The 24,409-nt window shown below is 40.6% G+C and overlaps 1 protein-coding gene across 1 annotated transcript in view; it reads left to right on the top strand.

The window, feature by feature from the left end:
- Positions 1-24,409, top strand: part of LOC115224516 (androglobin-like) — a 71,638-nt gene that overhangs the window by 46,173 nt on the left and 1,056 nt on the right. The window contains exons 26-37 of the mRNA XM_029795426.2: positions 1,195-1,289; positions 2,185-2,278; positions 3,895-4,029; positions 5,116-5,269; positions 6,964-7,154; positions 9,087-9,289; positions 10,273-10,316; positions 12,034-12,145; positions 14,604-14,803; positions 18,663-18,758; positions 20,842-21,005; positions 22,300-22,483. Coding sequence (XP_029651286.1) covers positions 1,195-1,289; positions 2,185-2,278; positions 3,895-4,029; positions 5,116-5,269; positions 6,964-7,154; positions 9,087-9,289; positions 10,273-10,316; positions 12,034-12,145; positions 14,604-14,803; positions 18,663-18,758; positions 20,842-21,005; positions 22,300-22,483 — 1,672 coding nt within the window. The remainder of the gene's footprint in view (positions 1-1,194; positions 1,290-2,184; positions 2,279-3,894; positions 4,030-5,115; positions 5,270-6,963; positions 7,155-9,086; positions 9,290-10,272; positions 10,317-12,033; positions 12,146-14,603; positions 14,804-18,662; positions 18,759-20,841; positions 21,006-22,299; positions 22,484-24,409) is intronic.

Below are 24,409 nucleotides of genomic sequence, written 5' to 3'. Positions count from 1 at the left end.
AGCCCTTTCTTTATTGGTAAGAAATCTTGAAATAAGCTGAATAATCACACACACACACACACAAGGGTGTGCAGAAAAAGTTCCTGGCTTAGGATAAAAGAAAATACAGGAGGATTGGGATTTTATTGAGATTCATATGCTTCCTGCAGTAAGGTTGTCAATTTTTCTAAACCCTGTAAAAGAACTCAGAAGGTTGGGCCTCTAACTAGGCCTTTCACAATAACCTTAAAGCCAGGAACTTTTCAGTACTGCCTTGTTTGTGTGTGTGCATGCACACACACACACGCGCGCAACATTCAGTTTCTGTCTGCCAAATCCGTTCTTGACCTGGGATTATAGTAGAAGACCCCTGCAAGAGGAGCCATGTAGTGGGACTGAACCTGGAACTATGTGGTTGGGAAGCAAAATTCTTAACCACACAGCTTTACATACATACATACATACTCTTTTACTTGTTTCAGTCATTTGACTGCGGCCATGCTGGAGCACCGCCTTTAGTCGAGCAAATCGACCCTGGAATTTATTCTTTGTAAGCCCAGTACTTATTCTATCGGTCTCTTTTGCCAAACCGCTAAGTGACGGGGACGTAAACACACCAGCAATGCTAGGGGGACAAACACAGACACACAAACATATACACACACACTTATATATATATACATATATATGACAGGCTTCTTTCAGTTTCCGTCTACCAAATACACTCACAAAGCATTGGTCGGCCCGGGGCTATAGCAGAAGACACTTGCCCAAGATGCCACGCAGTGGGACTGAACCTGGAACCATGTGGTTGGTTAGCAAGCTACTTACCACACAGCCACTCCACAGCCACATACATACATACATACATACATACATACACACACACACACACATATACACAAACATACATACATGTGTATACATACACGCACACACACACACACACACACACACACAAACACATATACATATGTATGAGGTTATAATAGAAGACACTTGCCCAAGGTGCTGCAATGTGGGACTGAACCCAGAATCATGTGGAAGCAAAGTGAGCTTCTGAACCACACAACCATTTATTTGTTTGCTTGGTTGTTTATTTATCAATTTATTTAAATAATAATAACAACAACAGTAATAATAATAATAATAATAATAATAATAATAATAATAATAATAATATAATTTGTGGTATCCTTTTTAAACAATTCACAGGGAAACCAACATTGACTTTCAAATCGCTGCGGTAAAGATACAGACTTTCTGGCGTGGGGCATATGTTCGTAAAATAAAAAGATCTCGCACACACGGTAAGAAAGAGGTTTTATGTATTTGCCAAATTGAAGAATATACAGGTACAACACCAACTTTATTGTAGAGGCGCATGGCTTAGTGGTTAGGGTGTCAGCATCATGATTGTAAGATTGTGGTTTCGATTCCTAGACCGGGCGACGCGTTGTGTTCTTGAGCAAAACACTCCATTTCATGTTGCTCCAGTCTGCTCAGATAGCAAAAATGAGTAATGCTGCGATGGACTGGCGTCCCGTCCTGCTGGGGAACAGATTTGCCATTGAAACTGGAAAATTGGGCCCATGAGCCTGGCTAGGCTTTAAAAGGGCGCATTTATTTAGTGGAGGTACATGGCCTAGTGGTTAGAGCAGTGGACTCGCGGTCAAGGGATCGCGGGTTTGAATCTCAGACTGGGTGATGTGTGTGTTTATGAGCAAATCACCTAAGCTCCACGCGGCTCCAGCAGAAGGTAATGGCAAACTTCTCTCACTCTTTACTCCTGCATCTTGCAGCTCACCTGCAACGGACCGGTGTCCCGTCCAGGTGGGGAACCTATATGCCAAGGAAACCGGGAAACCAGCCCTATGAGCCAGGCATGGCTTGAGAAGGAACAAACAAGCTGGCAGAATCATTAACATGCTGGGCAAAATGCTTAGTGGCATTTTGTCTGTCTGGCCTTACATTCTGAGTTCAAAGTTGAGCACTAGGGTTGATGGAATCGGCTTATCCCTCTCCCGAAATTGCTGCCAAAATTTGAAGACAATATGTCTTTAATTTAGAGTATGTTGAAGAAGATAGCCACACCTAGTTTGGGAAAATCAGGTTCTGGAACAGTGTTGTACCTGTATATATGATGGTGTTTTGCAATCAGTTATTGAAATGAGATTAAAGTGGAGTTAAAATATCTTCTTAAAGGTACACCTGATAACATCGCTGTATGTGATGTTTTGAAAAAGTTTTGGCTTCAAATTAAACCAAATATTGAAGAGATTGGTCTTAATGTGTTCAGGTAATTATTTTAATTACATCAGTTATATTTCAGACTAACTACAGATATAATTGTTTTTCTTTAATTACATAGCTACAAAATGGAGACATTTCTACTCTTGTTTGCTAAGGTTCCATTTGAAATAAATAAATATATAGAGTTCCTTGATATATATATATATATATATATATATGCACCATCCGAGTGTGATCGTTGCCGTTGCCAGGGCAGCTGACTGGCTCCCATGTCTGTGGCATGTAAAAAGCAGCATTTGAGCATGATTGTTACCAGTATTGCCCTACTGGTACTTGTGCCGGTGGCATGTGAAAAAAAATATTCGAATGAGGTCATTGCCAGTGTTGCTTGACTGGCTCCTGTGCAGGTAGCATGTAAAAAACACCATTTGAGCGTGGCCATTGCCAGTACCGCCTGACTGGCCCTCATGCCGGTGGCACATAAAAGCCCCCACTACACTCTCAGAGTGGTTGGTGTTAGGAAGGGCATCCAGCCGTAGAAACTCTGCCAGATCAGATTTGAGCCTGGTGCAGCCATGTGGTTCACCAGTCCTCAGTCAAATCGTCCAACCCATGCCAGCATGAAAAGCAGACGTTAAACAATGATGATGACGATGATGATATATAAATATACATATGTATACTTTTATATATATATATATGTATGTATATATGTGATGGACTCTCCTGTTGGTTTTGACATATGTGTATCTGACAGCCTCCATTCCCTTTGTCAGTCATAATACTTATATCGAATGTGACATTTGAATCCTGCCAATGATTTGCAAAGAAGCCTACAGATGTTGCAAGAGATGAGGGTTAATGGTCAGTGCAAGTGGTATATTTGTCGCTGCTTTTCTCCTATGCCTTGCACTCCTTAGCCTGGTAATCCTGGTCGAAGCAAAGTCTCTTATACCATTTTTACATGACGACCTCCATACATGTGTGTGTGTGTGTGTGCTTTTTCATAATGTTATGTTATAATATAATATTGGGTTGTCCGGAAAGTTCGTGCCGATTTTTAAAGGAAAGAAAAAGGTCAATAAATACTTGCCATTACCCAAGCTTTACCAGGTGCTCGTGAATGACGGATTTTGATAGGTTGAGGCTTTCTGCCAATTCTCAGGTTGTGCAATGTGGGTTATTCTCAATTAATGACTTGATTTGGTCATCATCTGTAGTGGATGGTCTGCCTGATCGCTCTTTATCAATAAGGCTACAACCCCCAGCTCGGAACCTCGTGAACCACTTCCGTACAGTTCTTTCGGATAAAGAAACATCACTATAAACTGCACACATTTCTTTGGTTGCTTGTGAGGCACTTTTCCCTGTTCGGAAAAAGAAAAGCATCAAGTGCCAAAAATGAACTTTCTTATCTTCCATTTTAAAGGGTTACAGAATTAACCCAGGTCATAGTAATATAAACCTTCTTCCACGAAAAGATAGCTTAAACTCTGCTCTAAATGGAGGTGTAGTAAAATCCTATTTTATGGACTCAACCATGTTCTAAAATAAGTTGAAAGGTAAGCTACTATAAAGTGGCACAAACTTTCCGGATGACCTAATATAAGGAATCAGAGACAATCATAATTATGCATTATTATATCATCTCTATTTATCCAGGTATCTGATAAGTAAAAACCCCAAAATCATCCCATACCACAGCTTCTACAAAGAGGATTGGCACAAAATCTCTTACACCGATTACCAAGGAGTATACGGGGAACAGCCCCCTGAGACATGGTTTGTGGTTTTCAGGTAAGATATTTATTTTGTTAATATTTCTTCAAAACAGGCAGAATTGTCAACATGCTGGACAAAATGCTTAGTGGTATTTCGTCCGTCTTTAGACGTTCTGAGTTCAAATTCTGTCAGGGTTGTCTTTGCCTTTCATTGTCTTAGGGTTGATAAATATAAGTATCAGTTTATCACTGGTGTTGAGGTAATTGACTTACCCCTCTTCCGAAATTGATGTCCTTGCACCAAAGTTTGAAACCAATATTTCTTCAAAACAGAGTGAAGTCAAAATGGCTTGCAGTCATCATCATCCTCTTAATGCCCCCTTTTCCATGCTTGCATGCGTTTAACAGGGGTTATTGAAGCAGATTTTCTACAGTTGGATGCTCTTCCTGTCACTAACCCTCACTTCTTTCTATATAAGATAGTATCTAGCCCCATGGCTGGACATGTTTTCACAGAATATTTTAGCCATGGGGTTCTGTCAGAAGGGCAAAAGTCTGGTTATGTTATGCGGATGGATGTAGACAGTTGCATACAGAAGTGCCAATCACTTAAAGTGGACAGAACTTCTGGACGAGGGAGACCTGCTTTTGACTGGGACTTTATTTTGGTGATCCTAAGACGATGAAAGACAAAGTTGACCTTGGTGGAATTTGAACTCAGAACATAAATCCAGATGAGATCCTGCTTAGTACTTTGTTCAGCATGCTCAAAATTTTGCCTGTTCATCACCTCAACAACAACAACAACAACAGCAACAGCAACAGCAACAGCAGCAGCAGCAACAGCAGCAGCAGCCATTCAAGAATTTGGACCTGGAGATCTCCATTTCCAGTGACTTTGAGGGCCACCTCCCAGTGGTGTCGGGCGTCTACAAAGAGCCCTCGACTACAACAAGACGACCAATTTTTTTTTTTCCCAAGGTCTGGGGTCTCCCGCCCCTAAGCCCTAGACCATCACCTAATCACCCTTACCATCTTGTTGCTTAACAACAACAACAACAACAACAACAACAAACAAACAAACAACAACAATGATGAGGATGAATAATTTGTTAATGTTTTTCTTTTCTCCTTTTTTTTTATATCTTCTTTTCTTATCCAGGGAGGTATTTTTGGTGTCGGAGGAAATCATGGTAGTTCCCAAACTTTATGTGAACCTAAAAACCTGCTTTTTGCGTGTCATCAACAACGACAACGGAGCCGAAATAAACAAAGTATTCAAGCAGGTGTCCCCTTTTGTGTATAGGAAAAATAAGGTCAGTTCCTCCCAATTTTTTTATCTTTTTTTTTTTTTGCAAGATGTTTACTCACCTCCCCAGAGTTCCACTGTAGGGTCTTCAAGGGAATGTTAAACACTGGGCAACCAATAATTAGGTTAGAGAGTTTAAGCCCTGTTACCATGACAGCAGAATTTATGTCCCTTGTTGGTGTCATTTAAAAGGCATCCAGTCCACTCTGTAAAGTGGTTGGCATTAGAAAGGGCATCATCATCATCATCATCATCATCATTGTTTAATGTCCGTTTTCCATGCTAGCATGGGTTGGACAGTTCAACCAGGGTCTGGGAAGCCAGGAGGCTGCACCAGGTCCAGTCTGATCTGGCAGTGTTTCTACAGCTGGATGCCCTTCCTAATGTCAACCACTCCGTGAGTGTAGTGGGTGCTTTTTACATGCCACCAGCACAGGGGCCAGAGGAGGCTGGCAAACAAATCACGATCGGTCGGTGCTTTTACGTGTTACCGACACGGACGCTAGTCAGGCAGCGCTGGCATCCTGCCATAAAAACCATACCAGAACAGACAGTGCAGCTTGGTGCAATCCTCTGGCTTGCCAGCTCCTGTCAAACCATGCCAGCATCAAAGACAGACATCAAGTGGTAATGGCGGTAGTGGCGGTGATGGCGGCAGCAATGGAGGAGGAGGAGGAGGAGGGACCCTTTCATCACTAAATTAAATTTTATGGTAATGATATTAAATGTCTACCAGAAAATAGAATTGGTATTTTCTCCTCGTCACCTTGCTTCATGGCTGCATGGTAAGAAATTTGCTTTCCAACGTGGTCCTGGGTTCAGTCCCACTGTGTGACCACCTTGAACAAGTGTTGATGAAAGCCCTGATTTGATGAAAGTCCCCTGAAAGTGGATATGGTAGATGGAAACCGAAAACGTTATGGGTGTGTGTGGGGGGTGTATTTGTGTCTGTGTTTGTCCTCCGCTATGACATCACAACCAGTGTTGGTGTGTTTATGTCCCTGTAACTTTGCAGTTCAGCAAAAGGGACCGATAGAATAATTAACAGGCTTTAAAAAAATAAGTATTGAGATTAATTTGCTTAATTGGAATTTGTCATGGTGGTACCCCAGCATGGTCGAAGTCTAGTGAAAATAAAGAATATCCCAACAAAAAATGGTTCCAAACATAACATTCCCCAGCAAAAGATTAACCTGAAATTACTTTTATTCAAAGACAATCAACAGCAACTAATCTCTCTTTTTTTTTTTCTCTATACTCTTTTACTCTTTTACTTGTTTCAGTCATTTGACTGCGGCCATGCTGGAGCACCGCCTTTAGTCAAGCAAATCGACCCCGGGACTTATTCTTTGTAAGCCCAGTACTTATTCTATCAGTCTCTTTTGCCGAACCGCTAAGTGACGGGGACATAAACACACCAGCATCAGTTGTCAAGCAATGCTAGGGGGACAAACAGACACACAAACCCACACACACACACATATATATATATATACATATATACGACAGGCTTCTTTCTGTTTCCGTCTACCAAATCCACTCACAAGGCATTGGTCGGCCTGGGGCTATAGCAGAAGACACTTGCCCAAGATGCCACGCAGTGGGACTGAACCCGGAACCATGTGGTTGGTTAGCAAGCTGTTTACCACACAGCCACTCCTGCGCCTATGGTTTAATTAAATTTTTTTTTTCCTTGAACAGCGTGGGTACACATTCATCGCAGAGGCTCGGAGTCTGGAACAAGCCATACCTAGTGGTAGATGGCGGCTGCGTCTCATCGGCTCATCGAGCTCCCTTCTGCATCTGCAAAAAGCTGAACTCAACACTCACCTCTATATTCAAGACATAAAACACTACTATATTCCGTCTGATACTTATCCATACTTCATGAGGTGAGTACATTGAATCACGTTTCAAACCTTTTCCTTTCCTATCAAGTATATGTGGTTTCTTGTTAGCATTTTAAACCGGCCATGTCTGGACGAAACATCCTCCCTGTTTTATGGTCAAACTGGCCATATCCTACATTTCACACCTACTCTACAATGTCATTCTATTGATAAACAATCACATCATCAAAATCTCAAAGCTATAAAAACTGTGGTTCTCAACAGTGGTTTCTAACCCCTTTTTTTATTTGAGTTTTCCCACAGACCCCTTTTAATGTGCTTATCCAGCCACTTGCACGTTAATTTCACAAGCAGGCTCCTCTATTGATTGGATCAACTTGACCCCTTGTCATAGTCATATAGCTGACAGAGGGCCACTATAACTGAGCTCCTACTGCCCAATAGATTATGGGGCCCACCATATCTTTTTGAAGATTTGTATGTGAGGTAGTGGAAGTAATATGGTGAAATGAATAAAAAATGGCCTGCTTTGTGCCCTTTATACCTTTGTTGAAGTTCTGTGACTTTCTAGGTTTCTTGTAAAAAGACATGATTTTTTTTCAGAGGGGTGGATGAGCGCATGAGAGTGAGAAAGATAAAAATTACCCAGTGAAGAAGATACAACTGATTAGTTTTCTGTAAAGTTAATCCTTACTTTTATTTCATATAGTGTTAATCTTTATCTGTAAATAGCAATAAATGCGCCCTTTTAAAGCCTAGCCAGGCTCATGGTTTCCTGGTTTCAATGACATATATGTTCCCCAGCTGAACAGGACGCCAGTCCATCATAGTGTTACTCATTTTTGCCAGTTGAGTGGACTAGAGCAACGTGAAATGAAGTGCTTTGCTCAAGAATACAACGCATCGCCTGGTCCAGAAATCGAAACCACAATCTTACGATCATGATGCTGACACCCTAACCACTAAGCTACGCACCTCCACAATCTTTATCTGTACTTCATCTAAAGTTAATCCTATTTATGTAATCTTAATCCTTAACAGAATTGTGTTATTTTAATCCTCACATCAGCTTTGTGTAATATTAATCCTTGACTTACCCGCTCCACCGAAATTTGTTGGCCTCATGCCACAATTTGAAACCAATATTCATCCATATACTTACTGTATGTAATGTTAATCCCTACATCTACTTCACATCCTGTTAATCCTTGCATCTACTTCACATCCTGTTAATCCTTACATCTACTTCACATCCTGTTAATCCTTACATCTACTATATGTTGTGTTAATCCACAAACTTATTTTATATAATGCTAATCCTTACTTCTACTTCATGTAACTTTAATCCTTATATCTACCTTATGTTATGTTAATCCATACACCAACTTTCTGCAGTCTAAATCCTTACATCCACATTATGTCATCTTAATCTACTTCACATCTTTTTAATCCTTACATCTACTTCTCATCTTGTTAATCCTTACATCTACATTATGTTGTGTTAATCCATACACTTATTTTATGCAATGTTAATCCTTACTTCTACTTTATGTAACTTTAATCCTTTGTTATGGTAATCAATACACCAACTTTCTGTAATCTAAATCCTTATCTTCTACATTATGTCATCTTAATCCTTACATCTACTTTATAGTGTTAATCCACACACTTATTTTATGCAATGCTAATCCTTACTTCTACTTCATGTAACTTTAATCCTTATATCTACCTATGTTATGTTAATCCATACACCTTTCTGTTGTCTAAATCCTTACATCCACATTATGTCATCTTAATCCTTACAACTACTTTACATAACTTTAATCCTTTGTTATGTTAATCCTTACACCAACTTTCTGCAATCTAAATCTTTACATTTACATTCTGTTATCTTAATAATCCTTACATCTTCTTTACTTTCTCTTAATCCTCACATCTCTCTGCCATATTAATGGTTTACCTGTACACGTTCAGTTATTCCGTAAAGGTAACTGAAGACCATCTGGCGACCTTACAGATGTCAACATCGAAACCAGATGTCCAGTTCCAACTGACCGTCCTGGACCATGATGAAGTGGTGTGCAATGTGAAGGGCAAAGGTCACGTTGTCATCCCTTCCATTATATTTCTGAAGGATATCATCGAAGAAGAGCCCCTAAGCACAAGCTCAAAAGAATGTACGTAGTCCCTTGCATTTATCACTCATCTTCTTGTTTTGCTGGTTTCAGTTATTGGTCAGCGTGACCATGCTGGAGCACTGCCTTTGATGGGTTGGATGGCAGCCTGGGACTTTGTCTGGACCCAGGACATATTCTAAAAGTAAATTTTTGTGAAGGGGAAGATAAATTGGTTGACAATGATTACCATAAAATATTTCTGTTTGAATGCACTAGTTTGCACTCCAAACTGATTTACACATTATCAAATTCGCACACACACATACACACACTCTCACACACAAACACAAACACATACATATACATGCACACACACACTTACATACATATATATGCACAATGGGCTTTCCCAACGAATTCATTCACAAGGCATTGATCAACCTGTGACTATAGTAGAAGACACTTGCCCAAGGTGCCATGCTAAGGGACTGAACGTGGACCCATGTGGTTGAAAAGCAAGTTTCTTAACCACACAGCCATGCTATATTTGTATGTATGTACATGTGTATGTGTGTGTTGTGTGTGTGTGTTGTGTGTGTGTTTTATGTAAGTATGCATGCACGTATGTAAGATTGATAGCTAGACAAACAGACAGATATAGATAGAGAGAAAGAAAGAAAGGTGGGAAAGAAGAAAAAGAAGAGAGAAGGAAAAATGGAAGAAAGAAAGAGAGAGGGAGAGACACGAAGGAAGAAAGAGAGGAAGAAAGCAAAGAACAAAGTGAGAGAAAAACAGAGAGAGAGAGAGGGATAGAGAGGAAGAAAGAAAGAGAGAAATAAATAGTTTCCATTTACCAAGTTTTTCGCTGCTATTTCCAGGAGGCTTGGTGGTTCCTTCAAGGCTATGTTGATTTGTTGCCTTCATGGATGAATGAATTTAATTTCATTATTTTGATACAGTTACATCTGTTTATTCAATTAATGTGGTGATGTCCCCATCTTGTCTGTGTGTCCCCTTGATATTCTCTGTATTTTCTGTTCCAGCTTTAACTGTAAAAAAGCATTTAACCGCACGAGATACAGTCATGGTGAGTGATTCCATATTTCTGTTATTGTTGCTATATATTTTTGTTGTAAATAAAAAAACAACCAATGCTTTCCTCATCCACCTATTTTTGCCTTAGACACATCAAAAATATAAGAAAATTAGTAATTAGTACCTCTGGTCAAGTCCATACTTGCTGCAAAGTGTCCAATGGACAGCCTGGTTATATTGTCGTGGCATCTCTTATATACATTGGCTGGTAATATGCCAAACGGTTTCACCGTTTTGTCCACAGATTCTGCATTTATCACTTTCTGATGTGTTGTCTGTTCTGTATTTTATGTAGTTTGTCCTTAGTGCTTGCTCTTGGGCAGCACAGATTAGAGTCTCCGTTTCTGGTTTTAAATCGCTTCTAGTCATCCACAGCCATCTTTTTTCTCTGTCTATCTTATCTTCAACATCCCTATGAAATTGACCATGCATTCTTTTCTTTACCTACCTATTTTCAGTTTCATTCGTTTTCAATTTCTTGTATAGTACTTTATCTGAATGTCGTATCGTTAAAGAACAGCTGCAAGAGAAGTAAGGCTCTGTTCTTTGTACAGCAATACAAATTGGGCTAATTCCATCAAAAATTCAAATAATAATCCTTTCTACTAAAGGCACATAGCCTGAAAATTTGCAGGAGGGGGTAAAGTCGATTATATTGACTCCAGTGTTTCACTGGTACTTAATTTATCAACCCCAAAACGATGAAAGCAAAGTTGACCTTGGCGTAATTTGAACTCAGGACCTAGTGATGAGTGAAATGTCTGTTCCTTTTCGAGCCATGCCTGGCTCATTAGGGCCGGTTTCCTTGGTGTATAGGTTCCCCACCTGGACGGGATGCCAGTCTATTGCAAGTGAGCTGCAAGATGCAGGAGGAAAGAGTCAGCAGAAGTTCACCATTACCTTCTGCTGGAGCCGCGTGGAGCTTAGGTGTTTCGCTCATAAATGCACACATCACCCAGTCTGAGATTCAAATCCGCAATCCCTTGACCGCAAGTCCGCTGCTCTAAACACTAGGCCATGTGCCTCCACGATGGGTGAAATACTGCTAAGTGCATTTCATCCAGCATGCTAAGGATACTGCTAGCTTGCCACCTTATATAATAATAATAATAATAATAATAATAATAATAATAACAACAATAATAATGATGAGAGGATGAAAGGCAATTTCAACTTTGATGATGCCAGTGGCATGTAAAAAGCACCCACTACACTCACGGAGTGGTTGGCATTAGGAAGGGCATCCAGCTGTAGAAACTCTGCCAGATCAGACTGGGGCCTGGTGCAGCCTTCTGGCTTCCTGGATCCCGGTCGAACCATCCAACCCATGCTAGCATGGAAACAGATGTTAAACAATGATGATGATGATAATGAGAAGAAGAAGAATCCTTTCTACTAAAGGCACAAGGCCTGGAATTTGTGGGGAGGGGACTAGTCGATTACATCGACCCCCAGTGTTTCACTGGTACTTAAATTATCGACCCTGAGAGGATGAAAGGCAATTTCAACTTTGGCAGAACATTGACAAATTGCTGCTGAGCATTTTTCCTGGCATGCTAGCGATTCTGCCACCTCGCCTTATTATTAATATCGTTATTATTATTATTATTATTATTATTATTATTATCATTATTATTATTATTATTATTATTATTATTATTATTATTATTATTAATTTATTTATTTATTTATTTTTATTTTTTTTACAGAACCATAAGTATAAAATACGAGCGACAGTGTTGCATGATTCGTGGCCACTTGTCCCTATTGACTGGCAGTTTATCCAAGCTTCCAAAAGCAGCATAAGTAACGAATTGAGAAGTAAGTACCTCATTGAAGAATTCTTTCATCTATTCACCAACAATTTGGCCTTTTATTATCCTCTTCATCTTCATCATCATCATCATCATCATCACCACCATTTAACGTCAGTTTTCAATGCTGGATGATAAGGTCAGGGTCTACAGAAGACTCCATTGTCTGTTCTGGCATGGTTCCTACAGCTGGATGCCCTTCCTAGTGCCAACCATTCCACAGAGTGCATTGGATGCTTTTTATCTGGCACCAGCACCAATGCTTCTAATGTAGCACCTGCATGAGTGCTTTTTATGTGACTCCAGCACCAGTACCAATTCTGCTGTGGTGGTCATATCTTCATGAGTACAGCAATGCACTAAATATCCTTTGTCATCTCCTTTGTAAGGCTGAGTCCCATGTCTTCCTGGGACTCCCTCTTCCACAAGTTCCATCCACTTTAAGTGATCGGCACTTCTGTAAGCAACTGTCTACTCTTTTACTCTTTTACTTATTTCAGTCATTTTGACTGTGGCCATACTCAAGCAAATTGATCCTGGGACTTATTCTTTGTAAGCCTAGTACTTATTCTATTGGTCTCTTTTGCTGAACCGCTAAGTTACGGGATGTAAACACACCAGCATCAGTTGTCAAGTGATGTTGGGACAAACACAGACACACAAACATATACACACACACATACATACATATATATACATATATATATGAAAGAAGGTTTGAAAATGCAATTTTAAAAGATGTTTATTTACTTGACCGGTTTCACTTTTTTAGAAAGAGATTGTCAAAAGTAACATGTAAAAGCTTTGTTTTGTTAGGTACTGGTTGTCACAAAATATTACAATATATATACACATTCTTTGATAATAACAAGAACATGTTAAAAACAGTTTACAAGGGAAAATCTTGGGAAAATATAAAGTTTAACAAGTTCATTAAAATATTGGGCACCAAAGATTACAATATATATATACATTCTTAAGAAAATGTTAAAAACAGTTTACAGAAAGAATTATTAAAAAGTTCAGAGGAATATTGGTATTGTATCTATATATATATACACAGAAAATTATAAGTTCAAAAAGGTTACATTTTAGTAGTATAATTTTAACTAACCTGATTCACCATATTATCATAAAAGACCATATTATCGTAAAAGACCATATTATCGTAAAAAGTCTTATCATTCCCCAGAAATTACTGGCCTTGTGCCAATATTTGAAACCATTATTACTATTATTCTTATTACTTCTGCCTTAGTGCAGGTGGAGGTATTGTTTTCAGTTGTGTTTGTTTGTTGGTTTCTTTGTTTGTCTGTTGACAAGATATCTCAAGAACTGCCGGATGGATTCGGATGAAACTTTCAGGAATGTTTGGTTTCATGATTGGCACAAACTGATTAAATTTTGGGATTGTTCTGGTACTGGACAAGGATTCTGGATTATTTTTCCGTTTTTTTTTTACTTAATCTTTGAGAGCAATCAGGTTCATTTTTAGTATTCTCATTTGTGAGAGCAGTCAAGTTTATTTCAGATATTCTCAATTTTAAAAAAATCATCTCTGGCTAATTGTTGAGAGGACACTGGTTTGTACTCTCTGAGTGCTCTTGCTGTTATCATTATTATTATTATTATTAAAGCTTAAGGCAGTGAGCTAGCAGAATTGTTAGTATGACAGGGAAAATGCTTAGTGGTATTTTGACTGTCCTTACATTCTGAGTTCAAATTCTGCTGAGGTTGACTTTGCCTTTCATCCTTTTGGGGTTGATTGAATAAATACCAGCTGAGCACTGGGGTCGATGTAATCGTCTATCCCACTCCATCAAATTTCAGGCCTTGTGCCTATAGTAGAAAGGGTTATTATGATTAAGGTAGCAAGGTGATAGAATCGTTATCACTTAGATGCATTTCATCTGTTTTTGCTTTGAGTTCAAACTTCACCGAGGTCAACTTTACCTTTTATCTTTTCCGGGTCATTAAATTAGGCACCAGTTAAGTACTGGGGGTAATGTAATTATTATTATTATCATTATTATTATTATTATTATTATTATTATTATTATTATTATGAAAGACTCTCTGATAGTTCTTAATTACCAGTTATTCTTTACTTGAAAGCAGGCAACAACAAATCACCAAACATTTCAAGTAGTGCCTTCAATAGTCTCCTTAGAATGCAAGCTGTACCCAACAATGCTGTGTTCTGGATCACCTCGAGCCAGACAGCAGCTCCAGTATTCTAAATATGTTTTTAAAAGCCCTTGGAAACTGCTCCTAATGCCCCAATTACAACCGGTATCACCATTACTTTCCTCATGCCCCATAACTTCCCTATCTTGTCCCGCAGTGGCTGGTATTTCTCAATCTTTTCTGTTTCCTTACATTTCACCCTCGAATCACCTGATACTGCAACATCTATTATCTTTGCTTCTCTTATTATTATTATTATTATTATTCTATTATTTCAGTGGAATTCAAAGAGAGTGAAACACCATCGCCCAACCTGAAAGTAGAAAAACCAGCCAACCATTCCTCGAAACCAAAATCCAATAAAATTAGAAGTGGAAAAGAAACGAAAGAGCCAAAGGAAGCTCGTCCAGCCTCACTCCAGTTCGATTCCTCCCGTCCACACTGGCTACTACGCTTTGTATCTGACCCAGATTGTGCTGTAAGTAACATTCCAGACATGATAAATAATTTTCAAAATGGGTCAGGTGTGGCTGTGTGGTAAGAAGCTTGCTCCCCAACCATATGGTTCCAGGTTCAGTCCCACTGCATGGCACTTTGAACATATGTCTTCTGCTATAGTCTCAAACAAGCCCAAGGCTTGTGAATGGATTGGTAGATCAAAACTGAAAGAAGCCTGTCATGTGTATATATATATATATATATATATATATATATATATATATATATATAATTATAATAATATGGGTTTTTGCAACAAGTTGCTTAAACCACATACCGAAAATATTAGAAATATTTCTAATATTTTCAGTATGTGGTTTAAGCAACTTGTTGCAAAAAACCCATATTATTATAATTATATAAATTTTACCGAATATGGTCCTTTTCCATACCGAAATACTACTAGGTGAAATTTGTTGATTTTATTAAATTCATTATATTTCACACTATATCTATAATATATATATACCCCTGCTGGTGACAAAAGGCAGACTTTATGATGCATGTGTACGTACAGCCATGCTACATGGTAGTGAAACATGGGCCGTGACTGCTGAGGATATGCGTAAGCTCGCAAGAAATGAAGCCAGTATGCTCCGATGGATGTGTAATGTCAGTGTTCATAATCGTCAGAGTGTAAGTACCTTGAGAGAAAAGTTGAACCTAAGAAGCGTCAGTTGTGGTGTGCAAGAGAGACGGCTGCGCTGGTATGGTCATATGACGAGAATGGTGAAGATAGTTGTGTGCAAAAGTGCTACACCCTAGCAGTTGAGGGAACCTGTGGAAGAGGTATAGACCCAGGAAAACCTGGGACGAAGTGGTGAAGCACGACCTACGAACTTTAGGTCTCACCAAGGAAATGACTAGAGACCGAGACCTATGGAAGTATGCTGTGCGTGAGAAGACCCGGCAAGACTAGTCAGGCCATAACCCGTGGCCCCTACCTAGGACGTAGTCAGTCCACCTGTGCATACCTTCCTTCTTGTGACACTTGTGAAGACCTGTTGAGGCAAGTGAAAATCAAACAAAATCAAAATAGATGAACATCAATGGAATTTGTATCTTTGTGGTACCAGTGCCGGTGGCACACAAGAATACCATCCGAACGTGGGTGTAGCCAGTACCGCACCGACTGGCCTCCATGCTGTGGGCACGTAACAATCACCACCCAATCGTGGCCGATCGCCAGCCAAATCTGGCTCCTGTGTCGGTGGCACATAAAAAAACACCATCCGAGCGTGGTCGTCTGCTAGCCTTGTCTGGCACTTGTGTCGGTGGCACATAAAAACACCATCCGAGCGTGGCCGTTCGCCAGCCTCGTCTGGCACCTGTGTCGGTGGCACATAAAAACACCATCCGAGCGTGGTCGTCTGCTAGCCTTGTCTGGCACCTGTGTCGGTGGACATAAAAAAACACATCCGAGCGTGGCCGTTCGCCAGCCTCGTCTGGCACCTGTGTCGGTGGCACATAAAAACACCATCCGAGCGTGGTCGTCTGCCAGCCTTGTCTGGCACCTGTGTCGGTGGCACATAAAAACACCATCCGAGCGTGGTCGTTCGCCAGCCTCGTCTGGCACCTGTGTCGGTGGCACATAAAAAAAAACACCATCCGTGCGTGGTCGTCTGCCAGCCTTGTCTGGCACCTGTGTTGGTGGCACATAAAAACACCATCCGAGCGTGGCCGTTCGCCAGCCTCGTCTGGCACCTGTGTCGGTGGCACATAAAATCACCCACTACACTCTCGGAGTGGTCGGCGTTAGGAAGGGCATCCAGCTGTAGAAACACTGCCAGATCTGACTGGCCTGGTGCAGCCTTCGGGCTCCCCAGACACCAGTTGAACCGTCCAACCCATGCTAGCATGGAAAGCGGACGTTAAATGATGATGATGATGATGATGATGATATATATATATATATATATATATATATATATATATATATATAATATATATATATATATAACACATGACAGGCTTCTTTCAGTTTTGATCTACCAATCCATTCACAAGCCTATGGGCTTGTTTGAGACTATAGCAGAAGACATATGTTCAAAGTGCCATGCAGTGGGACTGAACCTGGAACCATATGGTTGGGGAGCAAGCTTCTTACCACACAGCCACACCTGACCCATTTTTAAAATTATATCAGATCTGACTGGGCCTGACGAAGCCTTCCAGCTTCACAGACCCCAGTTGAACCGTCCAACCCATGCTAGCATGGAAAGCGGACGCTAAATAATGATGATGATGATGATGATGATATATATATATATATATATTAGCATTACAATTTTCATCATCCCACTACCAAGTATGACATCACCCCTTCCTTTCTCATTCATAAACACACGAGTATCATTATAGTAGATTATCTCGGTAACCATAGGAGCTATGAAAAAATCCCAAGCCCAGCAACACCACCGGATCATTCTACACATCTGTGCAATTTTTCACACAATTCTATTTAGCCGTTTGACCGTGAATCCCAAGACAAGAAAGAATTGCCCATGTCAAATATATATATATGTATGTATGTATGTATGTATGTATGTACATATTTATGTGGGGGTGTCTGCACCCCCACCATCACTTGGCAACCAGTGTTGGTGTGTTTACATCCCTGTAACTTATCAGTTTACCATGGCTGCAGTCAAATGACTAAAACAGGTAAGAGAATGAAAGACTATGTAGTGAAGGCACGTGGCTTAGTGGTTGGGGTGTTTGGCTCACAATATTAAGGTCGTGAGTTCAATTCCTGGCGATGCATTGCCTTCTTGACACTTTATTTCACATTGCTCCATTTCACTCAGCTGGCAAGAATGAGTTGTACCTGTAATTCAATGGGCCAGCCTTGTCACACTCTGTATCATACTGAATCTCCCTAAGAACTACATTAAGGGTACATGTGTTCGAGGAGCACTCAGCCACATGCACGTTAATTTCACGAGCAGGCCGTTCCATTGGCTGAATCAACTGAAACCCTCATTGTCATAACCGACAGAGTGGCATATATATTATAGACACCAGAACATTAAGAGTATGTATCTGTGGAGCTCTCAGCCACTTGTACATTAATTTCACAAGCAGGCCGTTCTGTTGGTTGAATCAACTGGAAACCCTGTCCTTGTAACTGACAGAGTACTAATAGAACAAGTTCTAGGACTTAAAAATAAGTCCTGGGCTCAATTTGTTTGACTAAAACCCCCCTCGAAGTGGTGCCCCAGCATGGCCACCATCACATAACCGAAACAAGTCAGAGAGTAAAAGAATAAAAGGATCGAGTAATGGTGTTAAGCTGGACAACAAAAACAGATTCAGTTAGAGCAAGTGTCTTCGTCACTGGCTTTTTGTTAGGGAATATTTTATTAAGTGGCAAATATACTTCACATTGTCGTGCAGCTACTGTTTATACTTCGCTCAGAGATTTATTATTGCTTGTTTACACTTTTTCAATATCAGTGACTTTTCGTCACTGGGAAAAGGATATATATTTGCGACTGGGGACCCACTTTTCATCGGCAATCGGTGATTGTCACACGCTGATGACGGGTCAATACCCAGAAACTCGAGTCCATGTGTATCATGTCAGATTGAAGATGGGAAGGATGGCTTCCCTTTGCAAATACTGATAGGGCACAGAAAATGTGTCAATAGCCAGCTGGAGGAGGTGTCCTCCTGGGGCTACAAGCAACAGTAGCATCCACCCTTAAGGGTTAGCCACATTTAAGTGGTAAATATACTTCACAAATATTTTATTGTTTATTGCTAATTGCTTTTAGATTTCCTTGGAGGTTATACATTTTTTTTTTCTTTTTTACTTTTCTTTTTTTTGGACTTTTTAGGAACAGGTTGAAATAAAACGAGACAAATCAAGAGCTGAAGAAATTCGCCAGATGAAGAAAGCTTGGGAAGAAGCAGAACCTGGAAGAGCAGCTAAAGTAAGGAATTTTAACATTTTTATGGCAGACTACGCATATCACTTGCTAGCTGACATTTTATTCTTTTATTTGTTTCAGTCATTTGACTGCGACCATACTGGAGCACCGCCTTTAGTCGAGCACATCGACCCCAGGACTTATTCTTTGTAAGCCTAGTACTTATTCTATCGGTCTCTCTCGCCGAACCGCTAAATGATTTTTGGTAATAAATTAAATAAAAAAATTTGGGCACTAATGGCTTAAGGTGATACTCCAGCATGGTCGCAGTCAAATGGCTGAAACAGGTAAAAAAATGAAAGAATATTGGAGAAAATTCTTACCAGTATTTCTTCTGACCCTTTATATTCTGAGTTCCAATTCTGCTGAGATCAACTTTGTCTTTCACATTTTCTGAGCTCGATAAGAGAAGTACCAGTTAAGCATCAGGGTTGATGCAACCAACACCCTTCCCCTAAAACTGCTTGCCTTGTACCAAAATTTGTAACAATTATTATAATTATCATTACATGCACTTTCTCGATGACCTCAGGTCAGTAAATTTACATGTGGTAGCCATTAGTGAGATGTGTGGAGGCACATGGCCTAATGGTTAGAGCAGCGGACTCGCAGTCGAGGGATCACGGGTTCGAATTTCAGACCTGGCGACGTGTGTGTTTATGAGCGAAACGCCTAAGCTCCACGTGGCTCCGGCAGAAGGTAATGGCAAACTTCTGCTGACTCCTTCGCCACAACTTTCTCTCACTCTTTCCTCCTGCATCTTGCAGCTCACCTGCAACAGACCGGCATCCCATCCAGGTGGGGAACCTATACACCATGGAAACTGGGAAACTGGCCCTTATGAGCTAGGCATGGCTCGAGAAGGAACAAACAACAAACAAACATTAGTGAAATATGGATTTCTGGAGCACACTCCCTGGGACCCATGGGACCCATTTCAATGATTACAAGGTTTTCTAGTCTTGTAGTTTGTTGGAATTGGTAGGTGGGATGAATCTGACGGTTAGCCAAATCCATTGCGATGATTGCTCAGCCGCCCTGTTTATTGGCTGTTGCAAAAAAAGTTGTATACTGGATGAGGTTGGAAGGTCTGAGAACAAACAGTTTCTTCTTTGGCTAAGCTCTTATCAGCTATTTCAAGTTACATTTGAAAAGGAAGGCGTGAGTAGATGGTGAGGCTCTGTCTATGAGCAAGTTTTTTGAAAGGTAGGTGAGAGTGCTTGAACTTTCAAATATGAGTACTCTTCTTGGACCCAGTTGGTGTGTTGGTGGTCCCAGACATCAATGGCAGAGAAGGGGTGCTTTTAGACTAATGGCCATCTATACCCTGACTGGTACAGGTCGGCTTGATTTTGTTCAGGCACCTAGAAACAATCTTCAGGACATCTTACTCTTTAGTACTACTAACAGATTGGAATTGTAGTGGCCCAGCCTGCAGAGACTCCCTCATCTGTGAGCTATGCACATCATCATATAATGTCTCTTGTCCATGCTGGCATGGGTTGGATGGTTTGACCAGGGCTGGCAAACTGGAAGGCTGCACCAGATTCCATTCTGATTTGGCATGGTTTCTATATATTTCTTTACTGCCCACAAGGGGCTAAACATAGAGGGGACAAACAAGGACAGACATAGGGATTAAGTTGATTATATCGACCCCAGTGCGAAACTAGTACTTTATTTATCGACCCCAAAAGGATGAAAGGCAAAGTCGACCTCGGCGGAATTTGAACTCAGAACGTAACGGCAGATGTAATACCACTAAGCATTTCGCCTGGCACGCTAACGTTTCTGCCAGCTCGCATGGTTTCTATAGCTGGATGCCTTTCCTAACGCCAACCACTCCGAGAATGTAATGACCACTTTGACATGCTACCTGCACAGGTGCCATTTGCATAACACCTGTACCTGCCACGACTGCAATTTTACTTGGCTGGATGGGTCTTCTTCTCAAGCACGACTCTGTTGTATATAAACTACATTATTTTCATTGAGTTCTTTCAAACAGATGTTATTTATTTCAATAGAAACAATCCTTATCGATTCACCATAACTCTCTCTCTCTCTCTTTCTGTCTTTGTTGTAGGCCAATCAGTCACATCAAGGATATCTTAATATTCACCTATTACCCACCGAGGTGGACAAAGAGCTATTGGACAGCGTACTGGAAAGCTGTGCCCTGACAACTGAACCCCCGAGCATCTTTCTAAAGGACAGGGTACCACGAATTGACCTATCTCCCTTTATGAAGTAAGAGGAAGTTAAATACAACATACACACACACATACATGCACACACACACAGAGCCACATACACACACACATGTACATACACAAACATGCACATACACACACATGCGCACACACACACACACAGAGCCACACACACACACACAGAGCCACACACACACACAGAGCCACACACACACACACAGAGCCACACACACACACAGAGCCACACACACACACACAGAGCCACACACACACACAGAGCCACACACACACACACATGCACATGCACATACACAAACATGCACACACACACATATACATACACACACACAGAGGCACATATGCACACATGTACATGCGCACTCATACACAGACACATACAGCCACACAATCACACACACATGCACACACGCACACTCACGCGCCCAACCACTCAGGCACAAATACCGTTTCCTAGGGCTAAATAGCAGTAGCATTCTTCCCTTTCATGGGACTGTTACATTAAGTCGACAACATACCATCACTATATATATATATATATATTTTTATTTATAAACATATCATCAGTGGATCATATATCCAAACTAGAAAAGTACTCGGAGAGTGTAGACCTCCGCTAAGGAGCTCATTTCCACCCTTATACGCGCATGTTAAAAAACGCCCAATTTCCAAAACCAGAGTATCAGATTTAAAAGAAATAAGCCCTGAGGTCAATTTCTTTCACTAAACCCTTCCAGGTACTGCTCCAGCTTGGTTGTAGCCCAGTGACTGAAAGAAACAAAAGAATAACAAAAATAAACAACTAAAAACATTTTAGGTTCAGTCCCATTGCGTGGCACCTTGGGCAAGTGTCTTCTACTACAGTCTTGGGCCGACCAAAGTCGTGACTAGATTTGATTGATGGAAACTGAAAGAAGCCTGTCATATATGTAATGTCTTTGTGTCTGCATTTGTCCCCACCATCACTTGACAATGGGTGTTGGTTTGTTTACATTTCCATAACTTAGCGCTTTGGCAAAAGGGACTGACAGAATAAGTACCGGACTTTAAAATAAAAAAAAACACTGAGAGCAATTTATTTGACTAAAAAAAAAATTCTTCAAGGCAGTGCTCCAGCATGGCCACAATCTAATGATTGAAGCAAGTAAAAGATAAAAGACAAAAAAAATATCAGTTAATTTATAAAAACAAAAAGTCTCTGAAGCCCCTTTTACCCGATTTTTTTTGTTTCCTCTTTCCTCCCTCAAGAAACCTCTTACTCCAGCCCTGAATATGAATCACTTTGGGATTGTTTTCTATTTCTTTCCATAAAGAAACGAGAGAAATCCAGTAAAATATTTGACCGATGAACTGTTGAACCATCGTCAGTTACTAAAGGAAATGAAAGTACAAGCATATCGCTCAGATCGTAAGAGGGCCGAAGAATGGTTAGAAAACGAGAGAAGATCTTTGAAGATTTTAAAAGCAAGGCAAATCGAGTCTTGTCAACAGATGCAGGTACAGCATTTTGTAAACCAAATCAAAGTGGGTCACATGACCCTGCAATGCCCACCACCACCACCATCATCATCATCATCATCATCATCATCATCATCATTTAATGTTTGTTTTCCATTCTAGCATGGGTTGAACAGATTGACAAGACCTGCCCAGGCCCCACATCTATTTTGGTATAGTTTCCAAGGCTAAATGCCCTTCCTAATGCCAACCACTTTACAGAGCATATTGGGTGTGCTTATGCAGAACCAGAATGTATGCGTTTACATGGCACTGGTACAGGTGCTTCAATATCCCTGAGCCCACAACACAACCATTTGTAAATCAAATGAGGTTATATGACCCAGCAGTGCACAACCTCTTGTGCATTTCTGTAGCAAATGGTCCTGTAGTGTGACGGATGAAGAGGACAACAGAAAGAGAAGGAAATATAAACAGGTCTTACCTCGGCGAAGATCAGGTCTCTCACCAAACTCGGCGCGTCCAGTCGCTTCCTCGTCTCAGCTCGAACTGCCGGCTTCGTTGATCGCCCCACGTGCGTGCTGCTTGACCGCTTCCGCTTCCCGCCGCACATGCACCCTCCAGTCTTCCACCAGCCCCTGCAATCCCCACTTCCGCCCTCCCTTATCTGTCGTCCTCTCCACCGACACCACAGGTCCCATTAGCCATATTTTAGTGCTTTACTATTGTATTCTTCATCAGAGAGTGTGGCATTCAACTTTTCACTGATTCTGATCAGAATATGCCTGATGATGTTTGGTTATGTATGAGTAGACTGTAAAGGCATGTAGTGTAGTGGCTAGGGTATTGCATTGTGGGTTCAATTCCTGGACCAGGTGGCATATTGTGTTCTTGAGCAAGACTCTTCATTTCATGTTGATCTTGTGCTGCCTGGGGATTGGCATGTCAAAGAAGAGACCCAACTTTCCTCTGCATGTTGTGAAAGGTGACTAAATGAGGTTGAGGCAGGATTTGCATTCCAGCCTTGTAAAACTCTCACCAGCAATGATTACCCACAAAAGATACCCATGGGTCGGAGGTTGTTACACGGGTGGTGCAAAAGTGTCATCCACCAGGATTATGCAATCATCAACAAATAGTAGATGCAGTGATGCATTGTTGCAGCACATTTCCCCATACTGGACTAGACTAGATACTACAAGTGTATTGTTTAGCTGCTTGAAGGGCTCATCTAGTTTTGACTCACCTTAATACTCTGCCTATTAAAAAGCTTGTGAAATTTTATGACTGTCCCAGGAAATGTTTTCTGATGAGTGAAAGAAACATTTTATATCAATTGGTTTTTACACCAATGCCATATGGTGGGTTATACCATGTAAACATTTTCTCTAGATGGTAGTGGTGAATACTTAATTGTTTTTTTGGTATTGGCTATATTTTAGCACTATGGTACTCTTTATCAAAGAATACAGCACTTGTCCTTTTTGTTGATGCTGATTGGAATATTCTTAATGTTTAGTTTGTAGGTGGATTGTGTGTAAATATGCATGTGGTTCGTAAGCAAGCTACTTACCACACAGCCACTCCTGTGCCTTATATAATTTAACCCTTTCGTTACCAACCTAGCCAAAACTGGCTCTGGCTCTGTAGTATAAATGTCTTGTTTTCATTAGTTTTTCATTAAAATATACCACCAAACCTTAGTTGCAATTTATGTTCCTAACACTAGCTGAATGATGACTAAGTAATCTTACTAAATTCTTTGTTATATTTAAAATAATTGAAAGAAACACAGAGCACCTCAACAGAAATACAGTAACAAAAGGGTTAACATAATTATCATTATTGTTAACACATACCGAATGTATGTGCTTTGTTTAATTACCAGTCGGTTGTGATTTAGCACAGTGGGGATGATTCTTCCAAAGCGCCAGGTGATAAAACACCTGAAAGTCATAGGCAGGT

The sequence above is a fragment of the Octopus sinensis genome, linkage group LG25 (genome assembly GCF_006345805.1).
Source record: "Octopus sinensis linkage group LG25, ASM634580v1, whole genome shotgun sequence".
NCBI lineage: Eukaryota > Metazoa > Mollusca > Cephalopoda > Octopoda > Octopodidae > Octopus > Octopus sinensis.
This window is presented reverse-complemented; position numbering and strand designations above follow the sequence as displayed.